Below are 23969 nucleotides of genomic sequence, written 5' to 3' on the forward strand. Positions count from 1 at the left end.
CAAAAATCCAAATTAAGGTCGAATCTGTCATTAAAGGCTTAGGCCGCGTACACACGATCAGTCAAAACCGATGAAAACGGACTGAAGCTGACTGATGGTCTGATGTGCCTACACACCATCGGTTAAAAAAACGATCGTGTCAGAACGCGGTGACGTAAAACACACGACGTGCTAAAAAAAAACGAAGTTCAATGCTTCCAAGCATGCGTCGGCTTGAATCTGAGCATGCGTGGCCTTTTGACCGATGCTTTTGCATACTAACGATCGGTTTTGACCCATCGGTTAGGCGTCCATCGGTCAAATTTTAAAGCAAGTTCTCTTTTTTTTGACCGAAGGATAACTGACCGATGGGGCCCACACACGATCGGTTTGGACCGATGAAACGGTCCTTCAGTCCGTTTTCATTGGTTTTGACTGATCGTGTGTACGCGGCCTTATGGTGTCCGTCGAATGTTCTAAGAAAAAAAAAGAAGATTCGACAGAATCTTTAAAAAAAATGTAAAAAAAAAAAATCTAATCTTCATGTCTCTCTATGTCGAATCTTTTCTCTCTGTGTCAAATCTTTTCTCTCTGTGTCGAATCTTTTCTCTCTATGTCGAATCTTTTCTCTCTATGTCGAATCTTTTCTCTCTGTGTCAAATCTTTTCTCTCTATGTCAAATCTTTTCTCTCTGTGTCGAATCTTTTCTCTCTGTGTCAAATCTTTTCTCTCTGTGTCGAATCTTTTCTCTCTGTGTCAAATCTTTTCTCTCTATGTCGAATCTTTTCTCTCTATGTCGAATCTTTTCTCTCTATGTTGAATCTTTTCTCTCTATGTCGAATCTTTTCTCTCAATGTCGAATCTTTTCTCTCAATGTCGAATCTTTTCTCTCAATGTCGACTCTTCTTCATGTCTCTATAATGTCGAATCTTTTCTCTCTATGTCGAATCTTTTCTCTTTATGTAGAATAATATTGGACTAATGGAGTTAAAGCGGTAGTTCACCCTCCTTCACCTCATTATTCCATTACTTTCGGCATCGTAGCGCGAGCTACGGTATGCCGGTCTTAAATTTTTAATCCCCGTACTCACTGTGCTATCGATGATTGAAGAATCCGACTCCCGCGGGGAATGGGCGTGCCTATGGAGAGGGAGGATGATTGACGGCCGGCTCTAGCATGTCACGCTCCCCGAAGACAGCCGGAGTAGGTCTCGGCTATTCACGGCGCCTGCGCACAGGCTATGCGCAGGCGCCGTGAATAGCCAAGCCTATTTCGGCTATTTCCGGAGAAGCGTGACGTGCCAGGGCCGACCGTCAATCACCTTCTCTCACCATAGGAACGCCCATTCCCCGGATTCTTCAATCATCGATAGCACAGTGAGTACGGGGATTAAAAATTTAGGACCGGCATACCGTAGCTCGCGCTACGATGCCGAAAGTAATGGTCTAATAAAAAAAAACATTTTTTTTTTTTTTTAACAGGGTGAACCCCCGCTTTAAGGTTAGGCACATTCGACCGCAACGAAAACGAAAATAAAGCATTTTTTAATGTCGGATCTTTCGTTTTTTGTTTTCTGTGCTTTCGTTATCGTTTGTTAAAACGATAACGAAAATACCTGAAATTCGGACGAAAATGCATTCGGACGAAAATGATTGCATATGTCTAATTTCCAACAACAAATGTTTGATGGGAGCTTGTTGTCGGAAATTCCGACCGTGTGTAGGCTCCATCGGACATTTGCTGTCGGATTTTCCGACAACAAAAATTTGAGAGCTGGTTTTCAAATTTTCCGACAACAAAACTTGTTGTCGGAAATTCCGAGCGTGTGTACACAATTCCGACGCACAAAATTCCATGCATGCTCGAAAATCAAGCAGAAGAGCCGCACTTGCTATTTTGCTTCATTTTTCTCGGCTCGTCGTACGCGTTCTTGACGTTTGCAATTTCCGACAACATTTGTGTGACTGATCATCTGTACGCGGCATAACCTTAAATCATGGCCACGTGCCCTTTTCAGGGACCTTAGAGGAAAACGGTTATTACAGTTACTGAGGACAACATTGAAATATTTGTACAGTGCATCTGAATAGTATTCACAGAGCTTCACTTTTTCCACATTTTGTTATGTAACAGCCTTTTTCCAAAATAGATTACTGTGACGGTAGTGGAACATATCCCCGTCAAGCATTCCCTTCTTCCCATAAAAGAAAATCACCCAATATTCCACGAGTAAAACTCCCTGGAATCGCCGAATAATCCACACATGAGCCAAAGCTTAATGCTGGAACAAGACTCTCTTTAATGGCAGCATTCTGCTAGTTATATACAGTTTACAAGCTAATCATCAATCAAAGAACAATGAAATCTTCACCCCCTTTTCACACACTGGGGCTCCCATACAGATTATAGGTAGACACTCTGGTGCCGACCCTGACAAGGCACATTTCTTTAGATAATGACATCAGTGAAGTTAATTACTACAACGAAGCAATCAGAATAATTAACATGAGCCAATTATCTAATCATTTAGCCTGACGATACAATACACATCTCTTAAGGGTAAACACAGGTCTTCTTCACACACAGACATTAAAATAGCAGGGAGAGAATTAAACTGAAGCATATAGGCAATTGCATAAAAGTATTTCACAATTACATTTATTATTTTCCTCAAAGGTCTACAAACAATACCCCATAGTGACAACATGAAAGAAGTTTGTTTGAAATCTTTGCAAATTTATTAAGAATAAAAAACGAAAACGATCACATGTACATAAGAATTCACAGCTTTTGCGTAATACTTTGGTGAAGTGCCTTTGGCACCAATTACAGCCTCAAGTCTTTTTGAGTATGATGCTACAAGCTTGGCACACCTATATTTTGGGCAGTTTCTCTCATTCTTCTTTGCAGGACCTCTCAAGCTACATTAGGTTGGGTGGGGACCGTCGGTGCATAGCCATTTTCATATCTCTCCAGAGATGTTCAATTCGGTTGAAGTCTGGACTCAAGGACTGGACTCAAGGACATTCACACAGTTGTCCCGTAGCCACTCCTTTGTTATCTTGGCTGTGTGCTTAGGGTCATTGCCCTGTTGGAAGATGAACCTTTTCCCCAGTCTGAGGTCCAGAGCGCTCTGGAGCAGGTTTTCATGAAGGATGTCTCTGTACATTGCTGCATTCATCTTTTCCTCAATCCTGACTAGTCTCCCAGTTCCTGCCACTAAAAACATTCTCACAGCATGCTGCCATCACCATGCTTCACTGTAGGGATGGTATTGGCCAGGTGAAGAGTGGTACCTGGTTTCCTCCAGACATGACGCTTCCATTCTGGCCAAAGAGTTCAATTTTTGTTTCATCAGACCAGAGAATTTTGTTTCGTATGGTCTGAGAGTCCTTCAGATACCTTTTTGGCAAACTCCAGGTGGGCTTTCATTTGCCTTTTACTGAGAAGTGTCTTCCGTCTGGCCACTCTAGCATTAAGCCTGAGTGCTGCAGAGATGATTGTTCTTCTGGAAGGTTCTCCTCTCTCCACAGAGAAACAATGGAGTTCTGTCAGAGTGACCATTGGGTTCTTGGTCACCTCCTTGACTAAGGCCCTTCTCCCCTGATCACTCAGTTTGGCCAGGTGGCCTGCTCTAGGAAGAGTCCTGGTTGTTCCAAACTTCTTCCATTTAGGGATGATGGAGGCCACTGTGCTCATTGGGACCTTCAATGCTGCAGAACATTTTCTGTACCCTTTTCCAGATCTGTGCCTCAATACAATCCTGTCTTGGAGGTCTACAGACAACTCCTTGGACTCCGTGACTTGGTTTGTGCTCTGACATGCACTGTTATCTGTGGGACTTTATATAGACAGGTGTGTGCCTTTCCAAATTATGTCCAATCAACTGGATTTACCACACATGGACTCCAATCAAGTTGTAGAAACATCTCAAGGATAATCAGTGGAAACAAAATGCACCTGAGATCAATTTTGAGTGTCATGGCAAAAGCTGTGAATACTTATGTTCATGGGATTTATTTATTTTTAATAAATTTGCAAAGATATCAAACAAACTTTTTTCATATTGTCATTATAGGGGTATTGTTTGTAGAATTTTGAGGAAAATAATAGATTTAATCCATTTTGGAATAAGGCTGTAATAACAAAATGTGGAAAAAGGGAAGCGATGTGAATACTTTTCCCGGATGTACTGTACATTGTAATTATATCCCCTCCTAAGTGCCTCGCCTCCAAAGTGAACAATTGTAGTCTATGTAATCGATCCCCATAGCTGAGCTCCTCCATTCCCCTTATTCATTTTGTTATCCGTTGCTGAACGCTTTCTAATTCTAATTTCTAAAACCTTTCCTGAGGTTTATGGACCAAAGCTAATCTGCATATCCGAGGTGAGGCAGAACCAGTGTAAAGGGGTAGAATGTTAGGTTTTTATCTCGTAAATGTTGTTGTTGTAGCTTTTCCTAATAATTTATGCATTTTGTGATTTTAGCGTCTCGTTTTATGACAGAAACCTGCTCTTCTATAAAGGCCTGTACACATGATCGGATATTCCAACAACAATTGTGTGATGGAAGGGCTTTGTCGGATAATCAGACCGTCTGTATGCTCCATCGGACAATTGTGACCGTGTCGTAACGCGCAGGGATTTGCCGTGGGCAGACGTAAACCAGGAGTGACGTGAGACGGCGCAGAGGATGCCACTGTTCATGATTTTATGCATTCGTTTATATTCTTTCATGTAAGCGCATTTTTACTTAAATAAATGTTCCTTAAAGAGGGGGTTCACCCTATAAAATTTTTTTTCTAGCATTAAATTAAGCATAGTAGCGCGAGCTACAGTATGCCTGTATTTATTTTTTTTGCCCCGTACTCACTGTGCAATCCTATAGTGAACATTCCGACTCCCCGCGGGGAATGGGCGTTCCTATCCATAGGGAAGATGATTGACGGCCGGCTCTGGCGCATCACGCTTCTCCGGAAATAGCCGAAATAGGACTTGGCTCTTCACGGCGCCTGCGCATAGTCTGTGCGCAGGCGCCGTATAGCGCCGTGAAGAGCCGAGACCTACTCCGGCTATCTTCGGGGAGCGTGACGTGTCATAGCCGGCGGCCCTCGTTTGTCCCCTTTTGTTCCCTGGTACAGAGAGCATACAGGTACTTTGATAAGGGACCGGGTGTAGCATTTGCTACTTGGACCGTGAGATACCAAGGAAACCAGTGTGTGGTTGATACATTTTGCGCTGTACTGCTGATTTGACCCTTTGCTGAGGTGAGAGTTCTGGGAGACCAGACCGGTGTCTTTGGTGGAGTTTCTCATTTCTCTTCGGGACTGGTGGACATCTATTTCCTTAGCAGTGTTGACTACCATTTCATTGCCTTTTCACTTATGGACTTTATTTGTGGTTGTGTATGTTAGATTTTTTGGTCACTTATACCACTTTTCACCACCTTTCCACAGCTTTTTCACATTTATTATTATTTTGTGTCTACCTTTTTTTTTGCGCAATGACCCAATTCACTATTTACTTATTATTGTTGTGTATACACTGCGTAGTTGTTGCTGCAATTATTTTATACTGTATATTTTGGTTGATTTATTTACTTAGTAGCGCAGAAGCTTTTTCACATAATATAGCATTTATGTACTTTTTTTTTGCAAAAATATCAAAGCTTTACATTAAATCTACAGTCACTTACTTTTCTTGTCCTAATCCACGTTTCCATTAGTAATGTCTTCTTCCTGATCAGACTATAGGTCATGACACAGGAAGGAGTTGACCAGCTGACCTCAATAGCACACACCCTGCATCATCCACCCTCCCATTCCCAGGTGCACATTTTTTGAATGAAATGCAATTAATCAGTGATCACCTTTCTCACTAAACACATAATCAGATTGCATAGTGTATGACCATCTTTATACAAGTACATAGAAGGGAGTGGACAGAAACACTCAGCTGGCAAGCCCCGTTCTCTGCATAGCATCTCTCGTTTTTAGAGAGGGGGAGGTGTTTTGAAGCACTCATCACACATAGGGCAGCCTATCCCCCTGCCCTACACACAGCAATCGCCCCAAAGAAGCTTCAGAACTTTTTTTAGAGTGGAGCTTGGTGTGTTTTTTTTACTGCAATTTTTGGTGCAGCGCATTTCTGAAATGCAAAGAAACGCACAGATGTGAATGGAGCCTTATTGTTCTTGTGTCATTGCATCAATTTTACATTTTTAGGCCCCATTCACATCTAGCATAGTGGGAGCTCACATTTTGTGTCTCGTTTTTCCTGTGGCACGCATAGGGCAGCCCGTTGATTTAAATTGGCTACACTACATGTGGCTATTAGGACATTTTGGCATTTTGTGGGTTGCGTGTTTTTTTACTTTGCTTTGATATTTTTGCAAAAAAGTACATGAATGCTATATTGGTGCATAGGGGAGCTGAAATTTAGAAGAGGAAAAAAAAAAAAAAAAAAAGGTACAAAGGTGAACTTACCCTTTAAACAAACCACTTCTAAAATAAAAAAACTGAGGCTGGATAAGGCTGGCTAGTGCATTGGGTTCTACTAATGCTTAGGGCAATATGCATTTAAATGCCTAGAACGCAGACTGCTTGCATTCCAGTACCTCTAGGTGCGTTGTCCTGCCCCATCCAGCAGCAGCAGCATGAGTTTGCTTCTCATAGAGCTTGACAGGCTGGATGGGGCACGGGCACCTGTGTCCTTTGCATGCAGATAAACACCAGAACCCCATGCTTTGTGCTTAAATGCCCAGTGAGCACAGGGCCTTAGGAGTGAGGAGCCCCGGGTAAGCTTCAAATTTTTTATTTCAGGCCTACCCAAGGCTGAAGGCCCCAGGGACATCGCTTTTTTGCCTGTGTGGCCACTTACCAAGCAACAGCAATGCCATGTTGGATGAAGAGAAGTGAAAACAAAAAAGACAGTGGCTAAGCTAAAAGGAGCTCAGTGCCTGGGGCATTGGCAAAGCACAAGTTCTCTTTAAACAATAACATGTTTTAAACTTATTTTTTTTTATTCCAAAATGTACTAAATTAGAAAAAAACATCAGATTTGTCACTGCAAGACAAACAATGGTATACAATCAAAATCTTTTAAAAACACGGCTCACCAGTCAGAGAGATGTTGCCTTGACCTGCAGTTTCATCCTCTTGATCCTCCGTTGAATCAAGCAGGGAAGATTTAATGTAGGTAGCCAGGCTTTCCAGGGGAATTCCTCCTGTTGCCAGTAGTGGATTATACTGATTGTCAACAGGCGATGTCCCACTGCTTTTTAATTCTTCAAATCTTTTGGCGCACTATGAATATAAATGCAGTAATTAGCTGATGTGAATTGACAAACAGTAGTAGAACATCAGGGCGATCGCTGCAGAGATGCATAGTGCACTACATAGGGAAGTTCCTAAGAAATCAAAGTAAAGTGGGTACTGTCATATCCCTCAAAGCTTGGATACTCGCCAATGATGCCCATTTCCCAGCTAGTCAGGTAACACATTAAAGGGGTTCCCTGTTTATACCTACAGAGTGTGGGGTGTAGGCTCTCTTTGGCCATGACCCTCAGCTGGTATGATGCTCTCTCAGAAAAACTCTGTGGCTGTCAAAGGCATAAGCGTAAGAATTTTCAAGAATTTGTATCAAAGTGATTCACATGTATGTTAGTAGCCCTGACACCAAAGCTGTATCTTGGCCTAGGCCAACAAGGCCCAGGCCTAGGGCAGCACTTTGCAGGGGGGGGCAGCATGAAAAGAGTCCCCGCCGGTTTGCGCTACACTTTTAGTGTAGCGCCAGTCTTATGAGGTGGACTGGGCCGCAAGATAAAGCGGCCGCACTGCTGCTGGTATGATAGGGATGGTGCAAACACAAGGGACACTGACATAGTCACCTATACCTGACAGGTAGGTAGTAGGACTCTCCTGCAATCTTTTGCTTGTGTCAGTTGTACATATTAGGGAATCTTAATTTCATTTCTGTTGATTGCTGATGAGAAAAATAAGCAGATGGATTTATTTGTTGCTGCCCTCAATCCTTCCTTTGCTCACTGCCTGGACCACATACCTTAATCACTGTGCTATATGTTTTCTTCTGCACCACTGGCATGGTTATATCCTCTTAGTCCTCCATACATTTAGCAGAAATGTGTGCTTAACCACTTAAGCCCCGGACCAATATGCTGCCTAAAGACCCAAGGGGTTTTTACAGTTCGGGACTGCGTCGCTTTAACAGACAATTGCGCGGTCGTGCGACGTGGCTCCCAAACAAAATTGGCGTCCCTTTTTCCCCACAAATAGAGCTTTCTTTTGGTGGTATTTGATCACCTCTGCGGTTTTTATTTTTTGCGCTATAAACAAAAATAGAGCGACAATTTTGAAAAAAATTCAATATTTTTTACTTTTTGCTATAATAAATATCCCCCAAAAACATATATAACATTTTTTTTTCCTCAGTTTAGGCCGATACGTATTCTTCTTCCTATTTTTGGTAAAAAAAAAAAAATCGCAATAATCGTTTATCGTTTGGTTTGTGCAAAATTTATAGCGTTTACAAAATAGGGGATAGTTTTATTGCATTTTTATTTTTTTTACTACTAATGGCGGCGATCAGCGATTTTTTTCGTGACTGCGACATTATGGCGGACACTTCGGACAATTTTGACACATTTTTGGGACCATTGTCATTTTCACAGCAAAAAATGCATTTAAATTGCATTCTTTATTGTGAAAATGACAGTTGCAGTTTGGGAGTTAACCACAGGGATGACTCGATCGATACGCCGCCACAGTGAAGCACGGGGAAGCTGTGTTTACATACGGCTCTCCCCGTTCTTCAGCTCCGGGGAGCGATCGCGACGGAGCGGCTATAAAAAAATAGCCGCACCGGATCGCTCCCCGAGGCTTACCGACCGCCGCATGTACCGGGGGGGGGGGGGTCCCGATCGGACCCCCGACCCACGTCAAGCAGAGGACGTACAGGTACGTGCATGTGCCTGTCCGTGCCATTCTGCTGACGTATATTTACATGAGGCGGTCCTTAAGTGGTTAAAGTAGAACTATAGGCAACACTTTTTTTTCCCATTTTGGATAGAGTAAAGGATGGTTATAGCCCCTGTTAATTTTTTATTTTTTATTGCCATCCGTTCATTTCCTGCCCCATAGCCAAACAGGAAGTGAGAGGAAATCTCTGCAGATTAAGGGAACTCCCCTCCTTCCCCAAGGCCCTCAGAACTAGTGTCCCCAGGGCAGGTTTTAAACAGGAAGGGGTGTGACCATGACAGGAAGGGGTGGATCATATTTAAATTAGGGTCGTACAAGTTTAGTCAGGCCTAGGACAGCACAAAACCTAAATACATCACTGCCTGACACTCTGTATACATTCACTGGTAAAGAATTATCAAATAGAAGAGAAGGCGCCGCTCACCAACCCAATGCATTAGTATGTAGATAAATGTGGCCTCAGCCAGCGCCACTCCAGCCACGTCCCCCTGACATGTTTCGCCCCCCTCACCGGGGCTTGGTCATAGAGATTTGACCATTCCCTGATGAGCAGGGCGAAACACGTCAGGGAGACGTAGCTGGAGTGGCGCTGGCTGAGGCCTTGTTCATTTACATACTAAAGGAGGCACCTTTTCTTCTCTTTGATGATGCTCTTACACCTCTGAAATAGTGCCAGGAGCGGGGGGGGGGGTGGGATTTCTCTTTCTCAGCTTAAAGAGGCACTGCTAGTTTCATTTGGATCCCTGATAAAGAAGTATTTGTTGGAGCTCCTTTCAATTCAGATAAGGTCTACAAATTCCCCACGATTATTGACATCACTAGGGTCCAAGGCACAAGTGGCTCACAGCAGAATGCTGTCACCAGGGCTTTTTTTCCAGGGGGAACTTGGGGGAACTCAGTTCCACCACCTCTGACTCAGACCCTTTGGTGCCTGATCACCACAATCACTTGTAAACACAGAAGTCTGGTTTCTGTGCTTACAAGTGACAGCTCTGCACTCTGTGTGTAACCCCCCTGAACTCTGAACTCTGTATGTAATGCAATCCTGGTATTTAATGCCCCTTTAAGACCCTTCTACTGTTTGTGAAATCTGAACGGGGTCGTGGTTGAGTTCCTGCACCTATTTTCGGAGAAAAAAAAGCTCTGGCTGTCACAAATAATTTCAAGTGCATTTGCAAACAAATACCTGTTGAACCTGTCAGTGAAGTCCTCCTAATGCACCTTCTTGTAATAGGGTGGCAATTATACTGCACCTGCAGAGTTGCAGCCATGTGGGCTGCGCTTGCTTGCACTACAGTGGGATAAAAAAATGTCACAGGTGGTGTGACTATGAGAATTGTCATTGCTAATTCACAAGTCTGTAGCTTGTAACTCAGCATCTGGCTACACCCAACCTTGCCCACTGCTTTCTGGATAGGCAGCACTGCCTCTATTGCTGAAATCCTCCCACTGTGTGCTACAGTGTCTATAACAGGGGTTTACAAACTGCGGCCCGAGGGCCAGATGTGGCCCTTTGCTAGCTTCTATCCGGCCCTTGGGGCACCATTCCTCCCACTGAGACCAACAATGGGGCACTCTTTCTTCCACTGATACCACTTATGGGATACTATTCCTCCTAATAGGGGCGCTACTCCTACTGACCACCAATCCTGAGGCCATATTTACTCTCACTGATGTTGACATTTTCTGCCCCTGCTGGCCACAATCCGGCCACTCCTACAGTCTGAAGGACAATAAACTGGCGCTTTGTTTGAAAAGTTTTGAGACCCCTGGTCTAGAAGATGGAGCATGTGAGACACAAATGAAGACGGTTTTGGCTCAGTCAGGGAAATTAACCTCTTGAAGACCACATAGCAGCATAACACAAGAAAGGTGGGTTTTAATGCCCAACCCCCGCACATATGCACTCACAACGGCAGGAGGTTTTGTGCTGACAGCGTGCTCACTGTACTCTCCCAGTACACTAACTTAGCTGTCGTCCAACAGCGGAATGAGCTCTCAATCATATAACCAATGCGGGAGCCTATTCCAGTGGTCACATGATACAGAAGCTGCGCCGCCTCCCAAGCACTAAAGCCCACTGAAAGGGAAGGAACATTTTTTTCTTGTGCATAATAGAAGTAATTGGATTTGGTACTTAGACTTAGATTTTATTTGTACATTAGATCATACACATCTATGCTTAGATTTTGAATTACTGTCATACTTATAATAATATGAAATCTGGACTCTAATTGGTTGTTGCAGTTACCTGTTTTCCCCTTTCTCTAGTATTATTCAGCTCTACTGAGTGCCAGTTTTATACAAATGTGAAGCCTTTTATTAGACCCAAATATGCAGCCATTTATTAGGCCCAAATGTGCGGCCTTTTATTAGACCCAAATGCGCGGCATTTTATTAGACCCAAATCTGCGGCCTTTTATCAGACCCAAACGTGCGGCCTTTTATTAGACCCAAATGTGCAGCCATTTATTAGGCCCAAATGTGCAGCCTTTTATCAGACCTAAATGTGCGGCCTTTTTTTAGACCCAAATGTGCAGCCTTTTATTAGACCCAAATGTGCGGCCTTTTATTAGACCCAAATGTGTGGCCTTTTATTAGGCCCAAATATGCAGCCATTTATTAGGCCCAAATGTGCAGCCTTTTATTAGGCCCAAATGTGCAGCCTTTTATTAGACCCAAATGTGCGGCCTTTTATTAGACCCAAATGTGTGGCCTTTTATTAGGCCCAAATAGGCAGCCTTTTATTAGGCCCAAATATGCAGCCATTTATTAGGCCCAAATGTGAAGCCATTTATTAGGCCCAAATGTGAAGCCTTTTATTAGACCCAAATGTGCAGCCTTTTATTAGGCCCAAATGTGCAGCCTTTTATTAGGCCCAAATATGCAGCCATTTATTAGGCCCAAATGTGCAGCCTTTTATTAGACCCAAATGTGCAGCCTTTTATTAGACCCAAATATGCCGCCTTTTATAAGACCCAAATATGCAGCCTTTTATTAGACCCAAATATGCAGCCTTTTATTAGACCCGTGACTCATAGGATGCGCACAGTGGGAAATCAGCCACCCGCAGGACCAGAGCCATCCACTCAAATGACTCATTGCCAACATTATCAGTAGAATAAAATAAACTGATCTCTTAAAATTGTAGAACAGTGTGAGGCTTTGCATCTTATTCTAGCTAAGTGATAGCAGACAGAAGAAATTTATGTTTTTGCATAATCCATTAATATCTAATTTTCAACAAATTAGTGCTCAGGTTAATCACAAACGCACTCTACGAAACTTTTAATTTTTTTATTTACTGTTACTGAAGTTTTAAAGCATATATTTTATCCCAAAAACAATGATCCCAGAATGTAGACCAAACATTCTCCATAGGGCCTTATGCACCTATGCATTTTTAGCGCTTTTTGCATTTTGCAGATTTGCACTACAGTCCATGTAACATGGTTTCCTATGGAAGACGTTCTGTAGTGCAAATCTGCAAAATGCAAAAAGCACTAAAAATGTATAGGTGTGAATCCAGCCTTATACTGTAGTCACCATATCACTGCCATCCAATCACAACATATTGTAGCAACAGCTGTCCTGCACCAAGAACTTCAAAAAGTACAGCTATTTTATTTTCCCGATAAAAGCAGCACAGCATTAAAACTGAAAAAAAAAGGCCACATTTCAGGGCCACGTTAGCTTTTTTCAATTTAAACAAATGTTGCTGGAAAAAGAGTTGGCGTGGGCTTGAAACGTTGTCATTGTTTTAGGTTTTTACCATGCAGTTTTTTTATGAGGAAATAAAATATCTTACAACTTATAACTTTTTACACGTTACTTTTTGAAGTGCCTGGTGTGGGACGTTTGCTGCAATCCCCAAAACAATCAAAATCATCAGGGTTAAAAGGGTTAGTCTTTGGCACAGCAGATTCCCGCACTTTAAAGGTGAGTAGGGAAACTAGGGGTCATTTTTAAATTTGGAAGGGTTAGTGTTGGGGTTTCAGAGAGGGTTGGTATAAGGGTTTGTGTTAAGCCCTGTACACACAATCGGATATCTGATGGAATCAAGGGGGTCTACCAGACCCAGCAAACACACAACCGTCATTTGAGATATCTGGATAGTGGTCACCGAGTGGATAAACAATACTATCATCAGGGTTAAAAGGGTTAAGCCTTGTACACACGATCAGTCCATCCGATGAGAACGGTCTGATGAACCGTTGTCATTGGTTAGCCGATGAAGCTGACTGATGGTCTATTGCGCCTACACACCATTGGTTAAAAAAACGATCGTGTCAGAACGCAGTGAAACACAACGACGTGCTGAAAAAAATGAAGTTCAATGCATTCCAAGCATGCGTCGACTTGATTCTGAGAATGTGTGGATTTTTAACCGATAGTTGTGCCTACTAACGATCGTTTTTTTCCCATTGGTTAGGAATTAATCGGTTAAATTTAAAGCAAGTTGGCTTTTTTTTAACCGATGGTTAAATAACCTATGGGGCCCACACACGATTGGTTTTGACCGATGAAAACGGTCCATCAGACCATCAGACCGTTGTCCTCTGGTTAACCTATCGTGTGTACGAGGCCTAAGTCTTTGGCACAGCAGATTCCTGCACTTTAAAGGTGAGTAGGGAAACTATGGGTCATTTTTAAATTTGGAAGGGTTAGTGTTGGGCTTTCAGAAAGTGTTGGTATAATAGTTTGTGTTAAGCCCTGTACACACGATCGGATATCTGATGGAATCTAATCCGATGGATTTTTTCGTCGGATTGCCGATGAAGCTGACTTTCATCAGTCTTGCCTACACACCATCAGTCTAAAATCTGATCGTGCCAAAACGCGGTGACATACAACACTACGACGAGCCGAAAAAAATGAAGTTCAATGCTTCCAAGCATGCGTCGACTTGATTCTGAGCATGCGTGGATTTTTGACCGATGGAGTTCCATACAGACGATTGGATTTTTCTATTGTTTTTTTATCCATAGGAAAAATTTAAAACATGTTCTATTTTTTTTTACACCGATGGAAATAAAACCGATGGGGCCCACACACGATCCGATGAAAACAGTCCATCGGTACAAACCGATCGTGTGTACGCGGCTTTAAGCTTATGGGGAGCATTAGCACAAGGATTAGGGTTACAGAGAAGATTAGTATAAAGATCAGTGTTGGGGTTACAGGAAGGGTTAGTTAAAGGGTTAGAATTTCGTTTACATGAAGTGTTAGCGTAGGAGTTAGTGTTGGGGTTACAGGGAGGACTGGTTTAAGGATTAGTGTTAAACTTACAGGGAAGGTTAACAAAAGGGTTAATGCTAGTGTTACAGGAAGGCCAAGTAAAAGCATTAGTGTGTAGCTTATTTTGAGTTAGTATTTGGGTCAGTGTAAAGATTACAGGGAGGGTTAGTATAAAAGTTAGTTTTATCATAAGGGTTTGTGTTAAGGTCAAAGTGAAGATCAGGGTAAGGATTCGTTTTAGGGTTACATGGAGGGTTGGTGTGATGGAGTCATAGAGCAGGGCATTGCTCACTGCATGAATTACTAATAGCAAATATCTCCCAATGCCTTAAAAAAACAAATGTATAGACTTCATACAGGTTTACATCAGTTATATGTCAATTATCCTGACATATTGTTTGTTGTATTTTTTTAAAAAATGACTGTGCAGTACAATGTAAAAATAATAAAAAAAAGAACATAAAGTTGACTATAGTATGTGAGAGAACACACACATTAGAAGCATTGTGCACAAGAAAGAAAAATACAAAATAAATATATTTGTATGTTTGTTTAATGGCTGTTTCCCAGTTGAGAAGATTTGCACTAAGGCCCAGATTCACAAAGAAGATACGACGGAGTATCTCAGATACTTTGTCGTATCTCTCAGAGTATCTATGCGACTGATTCATAGAATCAGTTACGCATAGATATCACTAAGATCCGACAGGTGTAATAGTTTTACACTGTCGGATCTTAGGATGCAGTACCGCGGCCGCCGCTGGGGGGAGTTTGCGTCGTAAACCAGCGTCGGGTATGCAAATTAGGAGTTACGGCGATCCACGACGGATTTTCGCGTTCGCTACGTCGCCGCTAGTCTAGTTTCCCGTCGCAAAGTTAGTCGTCGTTTTTGGTGCCTTAACTTTACACAGCAATCGTATTGCTGTATAAAGTATGGCCGTCGTTCCCACTTTGAAATGAAAAAATTCACATCGTTTGCGTAAGCCGTCCGGGAATACGGAATTACGCTACGCGCGTCGCCGTTCGAAAAAATTACGTCACTTCGCGCAAAGCACGGCGGGAGTTACGAAACGGAGCATGCGCAGTAAGTCCGGCACGGGAGCGCGCCTAATTTAAATGGCACACGCCCATTTAAATTACGCGGGCTTACGCCGGAGGCCGCCGGCGTAGTTTTCATCGCAAGTGCTTTGTGAATCAGGCACTTGCGATGCAAACTTGCAGCGGGGTAACGTATCTACGATACGTTACGCCGCCGCACTTCTACCTGAATCTGGCCCATTATTCCCATCTCAGTGACTGCAGTAACTAGAGAACAAAGTGAGGACGTCTTTCCCAGTAATGGTGCAGGAAACTGACCGAATTCTTAAACCTCCACCGTTATTAAAAAGTGTTTTATTGCTTTCTATTTATATGTTGAGGAGTTTTCCCCAACTTCCAATCTTGTTGATTTTGTTGATTTTTGTGTCCTTGTTGAAATCTTGAGTCTTATCACTTCCTGTCTTGCTGGCCACTAGTATAAAACATTGGGTAAGTCCTCTCCAACAGGAGCATGAACAGAAATAAAAATGGCAAGTTTCCCATTTTATACAATCTACCTAACTTATAGTGGTCGGGGCAATATTTTGTTATTGATTATTGTGAGCAGTGCATACTTTTGACAGCAATCAGCTGTATAATTAATTTATTTTTTATTATTATTTTTATCACGTTTTAGAAGAATTTTGGTATAAAACAGAGCCTATTGGGCATAACCAGGCTCAGCACATATGCATAGAAAAAACAACATACACGCAACAACAACTCTAGTGTCCTAGCTGGCACTGAAACCGGTCGCACACTCCATTAATTAAAGGGGTTGTAAAGACAAAAATATTTTCCTCTTAAATTAAAGTCTGACAGTAGCTGATAAAGTAAAAAGTAATGTTTTGCATTATAACTAGTTTGATACCTGTTGAAATCGAGCTGTTTTATTCACCTCCGTCACTCCTGAATCATTATTCTCACTGACTTCCTGGTTTGCGGTGCGCATTCATTCTTGCTACAACACGGCCTAATGGAAACTACAGTTCCCATTAGTCTTAGCCTCCATGCCTGTGAGGGATAAGAGAGCATCTTCACGCAGGGCTGTAGTCATAGGGAGGGGGTGAGCACATTCTGCTTTCCACCATGCAAAACTGCTCAGATGCTGGTGGAAAGCAAGAAGAGGAGAGACAGGAAATGGCATTTTCAAACCTGGATTACTGTATTTTGGAGGTCAAAAGGAAAAACGAGGTAAGTGATATTTAAATGCTCTAACTTACAGCAATAAATTGATCTAAAAAAAAAAAAACCCTTAGTGTTCCTTTAAGCACTCCTACAGAGTGCCTGGGTTCATCTACTCAGGGTTAAAAGTATCCAGGACTGGGTAAAAGGTGAAAATCTATATTCTCTAGAATTCCAATCAAGTATGATCCTCACAACATGCTCTTACGCTTGCCAGGAACACAGGGGTTTGAGCTACTTAGCCCGAAAGGTCTGGGTCCACATTAGTAGAAGGGGCCTCAATCCACATGTACCACACTTTGTGGAATTTTTTAGGGCACCCCCTTGATAGATAAGTGGCCTTGTATAATGGAAGCTAAGAATTGATTAACTTTTTCCATAAGGTTAAAGTTGGAGCACTGGACTTCCACTTGAGTACAATAATTTCTTGCATAAAATAATAGCCATCCTACAAGGGTTCTTGAGGCTCTGTGGTAGGCTAGGGGGTCTACCAGACCCAGCAAACAGACAACAATCGTTTGAGATATCTGGATAGTGGTCACCGAGTGGATAAACGATACTACAGCCACCCAAAACATTTGAATAAGAGGGCATTGCCAGAAGATATGTATGAGATTTGCGGAGTCTGTTAAGCACCACCAGCACACAGCAGGTACGGAGTGGTATATTCTGTGTAACCGTGCAGGAGTAAGATAAATTCTATGCAAAAATCCTAAATGTCTGTCCATGGACATCCTCTAAATTTTTTTCAGGGAGGGGCGCTTCAGCAGCGGCGATAAACAGTAGCATTTAACCATTTCTTCAAACGCTAGCGGGGGTTAAAAGCACCCCTCTAGCAGCCGAATATCGCAGCTAAAACGATGGTAAAGCGCCACTTTACCGATAACGTGGTCAGCTGGCAGTGTGAAATAGCTCTTGAGATAATTCAGCTTCACTCCATTCCCATATCAATAAAGCATAGAGAATGTACAGAACCCCCATTCAGCACAGATGGACCCCACCTTCAGCACAAACCCCACCTTCAGCACAGACCCCTCCATTCAGCACAGATGGACCCCCCTTCAGCACATACCCCCCCATTCCGGACAGACCCCTCCATTCAGCACAGACCACCCTTCAGCACAGATGGACCCCCTTTAAGCACAGACCCCCTTCAGCACATACCCCGCTTCAGTACAGACCCCCCCTTCAGCACAGATGGACCCCCCATTCAGCACAAACCCCCCTCCCCCATCCAATTCAGTACCTCAGATCAGCTATCAGCGCAGCACAGGCACAGCAGGTTCCCTCCCCCTGTGTACACATAAACACTGGAGAGGAGACAGCTTCACTCTGCTGGCTGTGCCTGTGTGACATCCAACTTGGGACCACTCAGACAGCTCGTGGCCGCAAAACTCTTCAACACCTTCTCGATTTTCCAGGGGGGGGGTCAATTGCCCCCCCTTGCCCTATGGAGCGGACGCCCATGTGTCTGTCCTTAGCTGAGACTAGCTGCAAAAAGGCACATTCCCATATCTCCTCCCAATCCTCATCATCTAGCTCAGGACAATCTAATGTCCTTTTATATCTGAGAGCCACAAGTCCAGAGTGAACAGAGGAGAGCACAACCTTATATATATTGGAGGTTTAACTAGAGTATCATCTCTAAGTACAGTCTCAAGGGTAGAGGTGTAGAAGGCTACCGAATGCATTTCGAACTGTGTATGAAATGCATGTCTAAGCTGCAAATATCTAAAGCAATATACGTTAAGGAGATCAAACTGAGTTTTCAAAACATCAAAGGTCTTAAATTCGCCTCCCAATCCTCATCATCTAGCCCAGGACAATCGAATCTCCATTTATATCTGAAAGCCTCCAGTCCCGAATGAACAGAGAGGTTTAACTACTAGAGTATCATCTCTAAATACAATCTAAAGGGTAGAGGTGTAGAAGGTTACAAATTGCATTTCGAACTGTGTATGAAATGCATGCCTAAGCTGCAAATATCAAAAGAAATATACGTTAAGGAGATCAAACCGAGTTTTCAAAACATCGAAGGTCTTAAATTCCTCACCTGAGCTGTATAAATTCTAGAAATGGAAGAATTCTAGAGTTACAATATCCGGATGAAGGCAGTGATGTGCTCACCTGGAAACCTCTAGAGAAATACAGTTGGAAAGTTCAGGTCTCAATGCTTGGCTCCCCTCTGCAGCCAGACAGTCGTAGGGAAACACCCCATAGATATCTTTGGAGCCGGCAACAAATTCTGGCTGCTTGCTAAGTAGTGCACATAGGTGTGGTTTCACCCAAACTATACAGCTGACAATCTGAATCAGAGCCAAAACTGTAAGTGTATAGAACATTATACTAACGGGACTCTTTTTTTCTTTCACTCTGCTACCCAGGCCCCTCACGTTCCAGCCCCGTACACACGGTCGAACCTTTGTCCGACAAAAAATCCCATTGGAATTCTGACACAACATGTTCTCTATCTATGATTGGTGATGGGGTGGGTATTACCGCGCTTACCACAAGAGTGGGGGGGAAGGGAAAAGGAAGGGGTACAGCTGCTGCACTAAATAGTGTATCAAACCAGAAACAAATGAAGAATAAAGGGGTAGTGCTGCGCTGTGAATAGGGAGTGGGATAACGTGCAGAGGAAGTGTAGCCAATCCTTATATATGGAAAAAAATGGAAAAAATGGAAAATATAGTCTGGCTACTAATCATGAGTAGCAATAATAAAAAATGATACTGGTATACCATACAAATAAATAAATATCATCAAAATAAACGTGCTACAATGCAGCCAAAGCTAGCTGAAGAAATGTGAAATACAGAGTGACAGTGCTGGTGTCATACAGTGAAATAAATAATAACAAACGTACTGATACACAATAAAGTGTACAGCGTGCGAAGCACACCAGTGACTGTAATAAACTAGGTTAAATGTCCATGCAGCAGATAACTATAAACATAGCAGCAGGCAAAATCCAAAATAAAAGTGCTGGTGTAGATGCCAAAGTGACGTGACTAAAGGGGTTGATTTCCGGTGTTTTCTTCAGAGTAAGTGAGGATGTCCCCTTACCTTACTGCTGTAAGGTAACAGCATAAAAACCCAGGTACACTTTTCTGGTCTTATCCACATAAGGTGTCATCAAAATGGACTGTAATTGGAAAAAAATAGATCCCTCTCGGTAGTCACGTCCAAACAGTGACAGTGACTTGCACCCAGGGAGATGAAAGTGCCAATAGTGCAGTATCGTTTTAAAATTGGGTTTATTCAAACAAAATAATACACTAGGTACTCACATTGTTGTGATAAAAACAGGCATATAAAAACAGGGCGTTCGCCAACGTCACCTCCGGTACCTCTTGGTGGACTCTATGTAATACTCTTACGCGTATTCGTCACTTCTCGTAACTTCTTCAGGAGTAATTAGAGGGAAAATAAGGGTACTGTTATATAGGGTGACCTATTAGTGGGACTGGAAGTGGGGCAGTGAGCTACTTCCGAAAAACCGGAAGTAGGGCAGCGGCCATTTTGTTGTGGCCTAATGGGTGAAAGCGGTGGTTCACCCTCCTTAACATCATTATACCATTACATTCGGCATCGTAGCGCGAGCTACGGTATGCCGGTCTTAAATTTTTAATCCCCGTACTCACTGTGCTATCGATCATTGAAGTTTCCGACTCCCGCGGGGAATGGGCGTGCCTATGGAGAGGGAGGATGATTGACGGCCGGCTCTGGCACGTCACGCTCCCCGAAGACAGCCGGAGTAGGTCTCGGCTCTTCACGGCGCCTGCGCACAGGCTATGCGCAGGCGCCGTGAAGAGCCAAGCCTATTTCGGCTATTTCCGGAGGAGCGTGACGTGCCAGGGCCGGCCGTCAATCACCTTCTCTCACCATAGGAACGCCCATTCACCGGAATCTTCAATGATCCATAGCACAGTGAGTACGGGGATAAAAAATGTAAGACCGGCATACTGTAGCTCGCGCTACGATGCCGAATGTAATGGTATAATAATTTTTATTTTTTTTTATTTTTTTAATAGGGTGAACCCCCGCTTGAAGTAAACAATGTGGCTTCCATTGAGGGGGTATTAGGGCATTAAACTGCGGGGTGCACTCAGCGCACCCTCTTTATCAAAAGCCAAAGAAGAAAAAACATAAACCATTATAGTCTGATCCTGTGTCTCTCACTTGTGAGAGTTTCACAGGAAGTTGGATGGCGGCCATTTTGCTGTTCTCTATCTAAACTTCGACAGAATTCATCGAAATTTCCAATGGAAATAATCCGATGGGGCAGGGCTCAAAATTTCAAGCCCTGAGCTACTAGCCAGGCCTCAAGAGTTACTCGCCACCAGTTGCCCCACCTAATTCATACACTGCTCCACGCCTAATTGGGCCCCTAAACACGCCCTCGTAGATTATCTCATGGAATGACACTGTTAAATGTTTTATGCAGAATCAAGTTACACAATTTAATATTACCAAAAACAACTTTAACAAAATGGGACAGGGCACTGGGGACAGACCAGAGAGACAGGGCACTGGGGGCAGACCAGAGGGACAGGGCACTGGGGGCAGACCAGAGGGACAGGGCACTAGAACTGGATCTCTTCCCCATTCTCTTGCTGTCTCCTCTGCAACTCCCATCCATCCATCCTCTCTCTCCCTCTCCTATTCATCTCATCATCAGGAGCCTGTGTGTGCGGCTCAACGCTTGCATGTCCCCACTTCCCCCTTTTATTCAGGCTGGCAGTGAGAAGAGGAGCTGCAGCACAGCGGGAGGGAGTACAATCCAGCGCCGAGATCCACACAACTGCACAGCCGTTGACACCATAGCACAGCGCACATAGACACCGCACAGCACACATTGAGACCAGTCTGCTCACAGTGCTCAGGCTGAACTCCTGGACACCTACATAGAGCACAAGGAGAAGAAAATTGCACAAACTGGAAGGCTGCCACTCTCATGTCAGGGCAACTTTCAGTGAGCGCTGCACTGCCTACCTGGGACACCCGGAGTGGTAATTTTCGCAATCCTCCACCTGACTCATTAATTCCTGCTCCCTACTCTCTGCTCTCCAGCTACATTGGTCGGGGGGGGGGGAGGGGGCAGGCTCAGAGAGGTCATACTGTTAGGTCCCATGGCTTAATGAGAATTGTAAGGAGAGCACCTATGTACTGCTCTGCCTGTGTGCGGCTCACCAGACTACTTTTCCCGAGCATGCACCTTTCCTCTTCGACCGCCAATCGCATCGGGGCTCTAAGTGTAGGCACAGATTGAAGGGACATTGGTCATGCAGCCCTGTCATCACTCGCCCCCAGCTTAAATCCACTCGCCAAATGCTAGCAGGCCAGTGGAAATTTTGAGGGCTGCGATGGGGCATACAGAAGGTCGGAATTTCCGATGGAAAATGTCCGTCTGACTTTTTCCATCGGAAATTCCGATCGTGTGTACGGGGCAAAACGTGACTCTGATCCACAGTTTTGATGGTCCTGGATTGATTCTTTGGTTACTCTGAATTTTGAGCAGTGCATAATATTGACAACAAGTGGTAGGATCACACTATCTGGATGAAAGCAGTGATGTGCTCACATGGATACCCGAGTAGAACCCTTTATTTACTTTTTAAAGTGTCATGTAGGGACAACTGCATTATGATAAAAAACGCGTTCTTGTAACAAATACACACCTAAACATCTATACATATACACACCTAAACAGACACACACAAACATACAGTAAAACCTTGGATTGCAAGCATAATTCGTTCCAGAAACATGCTTGTAATCCAAAGCACTTGTATATCAAAGCAAATTTCCCCATAAGAAATAATGGAAACTCAAATGATTCGTTCCACAACCATTTATTTACAGGTCCTTCAGTTTATAGTCCAAAGATTATAGCAATGTGATAGGTTGTGTAACCATAAACTGTCCATCCACAAATGGAAGCTTCCACAAGGGGATTAGAAGCAAAATCCAGCAGGAGCTACAGAGTATAAAAGAGAAGAGAGGCGCCTCTAAGTGTAGCAATATGTTGCTAAATGCTGTACCTTCATTAACTGGTTGCCGACCAGCCGCCGACGTTTTTTACGGCGGCCGGTCGGCTCCCCTGCGCGAGATCCTGTAGCTATACGTCGGCTCTCGCGCAGGCCACTAGGGGCGCGTGCGCGCCCCCCGCTTGCGCCCTAAGCTCGAGCGTGCGCCCTATGCTCGCACCCGACTCCCGTGCGCGTGCCCGGCGGGCGTGATCGCCGCCGGGCACACGCGATCGCTCGTTACAGAGCGAGGATCGGGAGCTGTGTGTGTAAACAGAAGATCAGTCATTCCCCTAGTGAGGCCACCCCCCTACAGTTAGAACACACCCAGGGAACATACTTAACCCCTTTACTGCCAGTGGCATTTTTTTAGTAATCCAATGCATTTTTATAGCACTGATCGCTATAAAAATGCCAATGGTCCCAAAAATGTGTCAAAAGTGTCCGAAGTGTCCGCCGTAATGTCGCAGAAAAATAATCGCTGATCGCCGCCATTACTAGTAAAAAAAAAAAATATTAATAAAAATACCCCCTATTTTGTAAATGCTATAACTTTTGCGCAAACCAATCAATAAAGGCTTATTGCGAAAAATATGTAGAAGAATACGTATCGGCCTAAACTGAGGATAAAAATCGTTTTTTTATATATTTTTGGGGGATATTTATTATAGCAAAAAGTAAAAAATATTCATTTTTTTGAAAATTGTCTCTCTATTTTTGTTTATAGCGCAAAAACTAAAAACTGCAGAGGTGATCAAATACCACCAAAAGAAAACTCTATTTGTGGGGAAAAAAGGACGCCAATTTTGTTTGGGAGCCACATCGCACGACCGCGCAATTGTCAGTTAATCGCAAAAAGTCATCTGGTCTTTGACCAGCAAAATGGTCCGGGGGTTAAGTGGTTAAATGTAACCATGTTGCTACACTTAGAGGCGCCGCTCTTCTCTTTTATACTCTGTAGCTCTTGCTGGATTTTGTTTCTAATCCCCTTGTGGAGGCTTCCATTGGTGGACGGACATTTTATGGTTACACAACCTATCGCATTTCTATAATCTTTTTATATGGACTATAAACTGAAGGACTTATGAATAAATGGTTGTAGAATGAATCATTGGAGTTTTCATTATTTCTTATGGGGAAACACGCTTTGATATACAAGTGCTTTGGATTACAAGTCGTGACATGACGCTACTTGTATATCAAGACATCACTTGTATATCAAGTCAAAACTTATTTAACCACTTCCCGACCGCCTCATGTAGATATACGTCGGCAGAATGTCACGGACAGGCACATCAACGTACCTGTACGTGCCTGCCTAGACGTGGGTCGGGGGTCCGATCGGGACCCCCCCGCTACAAGCGGCGGTCGGATCCCCTCGGGGAGCGATCCGGGACGACGGCGCGGCTATTTGTTTATAGCCGCTCCGTCGCGATCGCTCCCCGGAGCTGAAGAACGGGGAG

At 43.5% G+C, this 23969-nt stretch overlaps 1 protein-coding gene across 3 annotated transcripts in view; it reads right to left on the reverse strand.

Moving 5' to 3' along the window:
- The window catches only part of SANBR (SANT and BTB domain regulator of CSR), a 97593-nt gene that overhangs the window by 62827 nt on the left and 10797 nt on the right, over positions 1–23969 (reverse strand). For all 3 annotated transcript variants that reach the window (XM_040351123.1, XM_040351124.1, XM_040351122.1), the window contains exon 4: positions 7099–7285. In XM_040351123.1, the coding sequence (XP_040207057.1) occupies positions 7099–7285 (187 nt within the window). The remainder of the gene's footprint in view (positions 1–7098; positions 7286–23969) is intronic.

The sequence above is a fragment of the Rana temporaria genome, chromosome 4 (genome assembly GCF_905171775.1).
Source record: "Rana temporaria chromosome 4, aRanTem1.1, whole genome shotgun sequence".
NCBI classification, from domain to species: domain Eukaryota; kingdom Metazoa; phylum Chordata; class Amphibia; order Anura; family Ranidae; genus Rana; species Rana temporaria.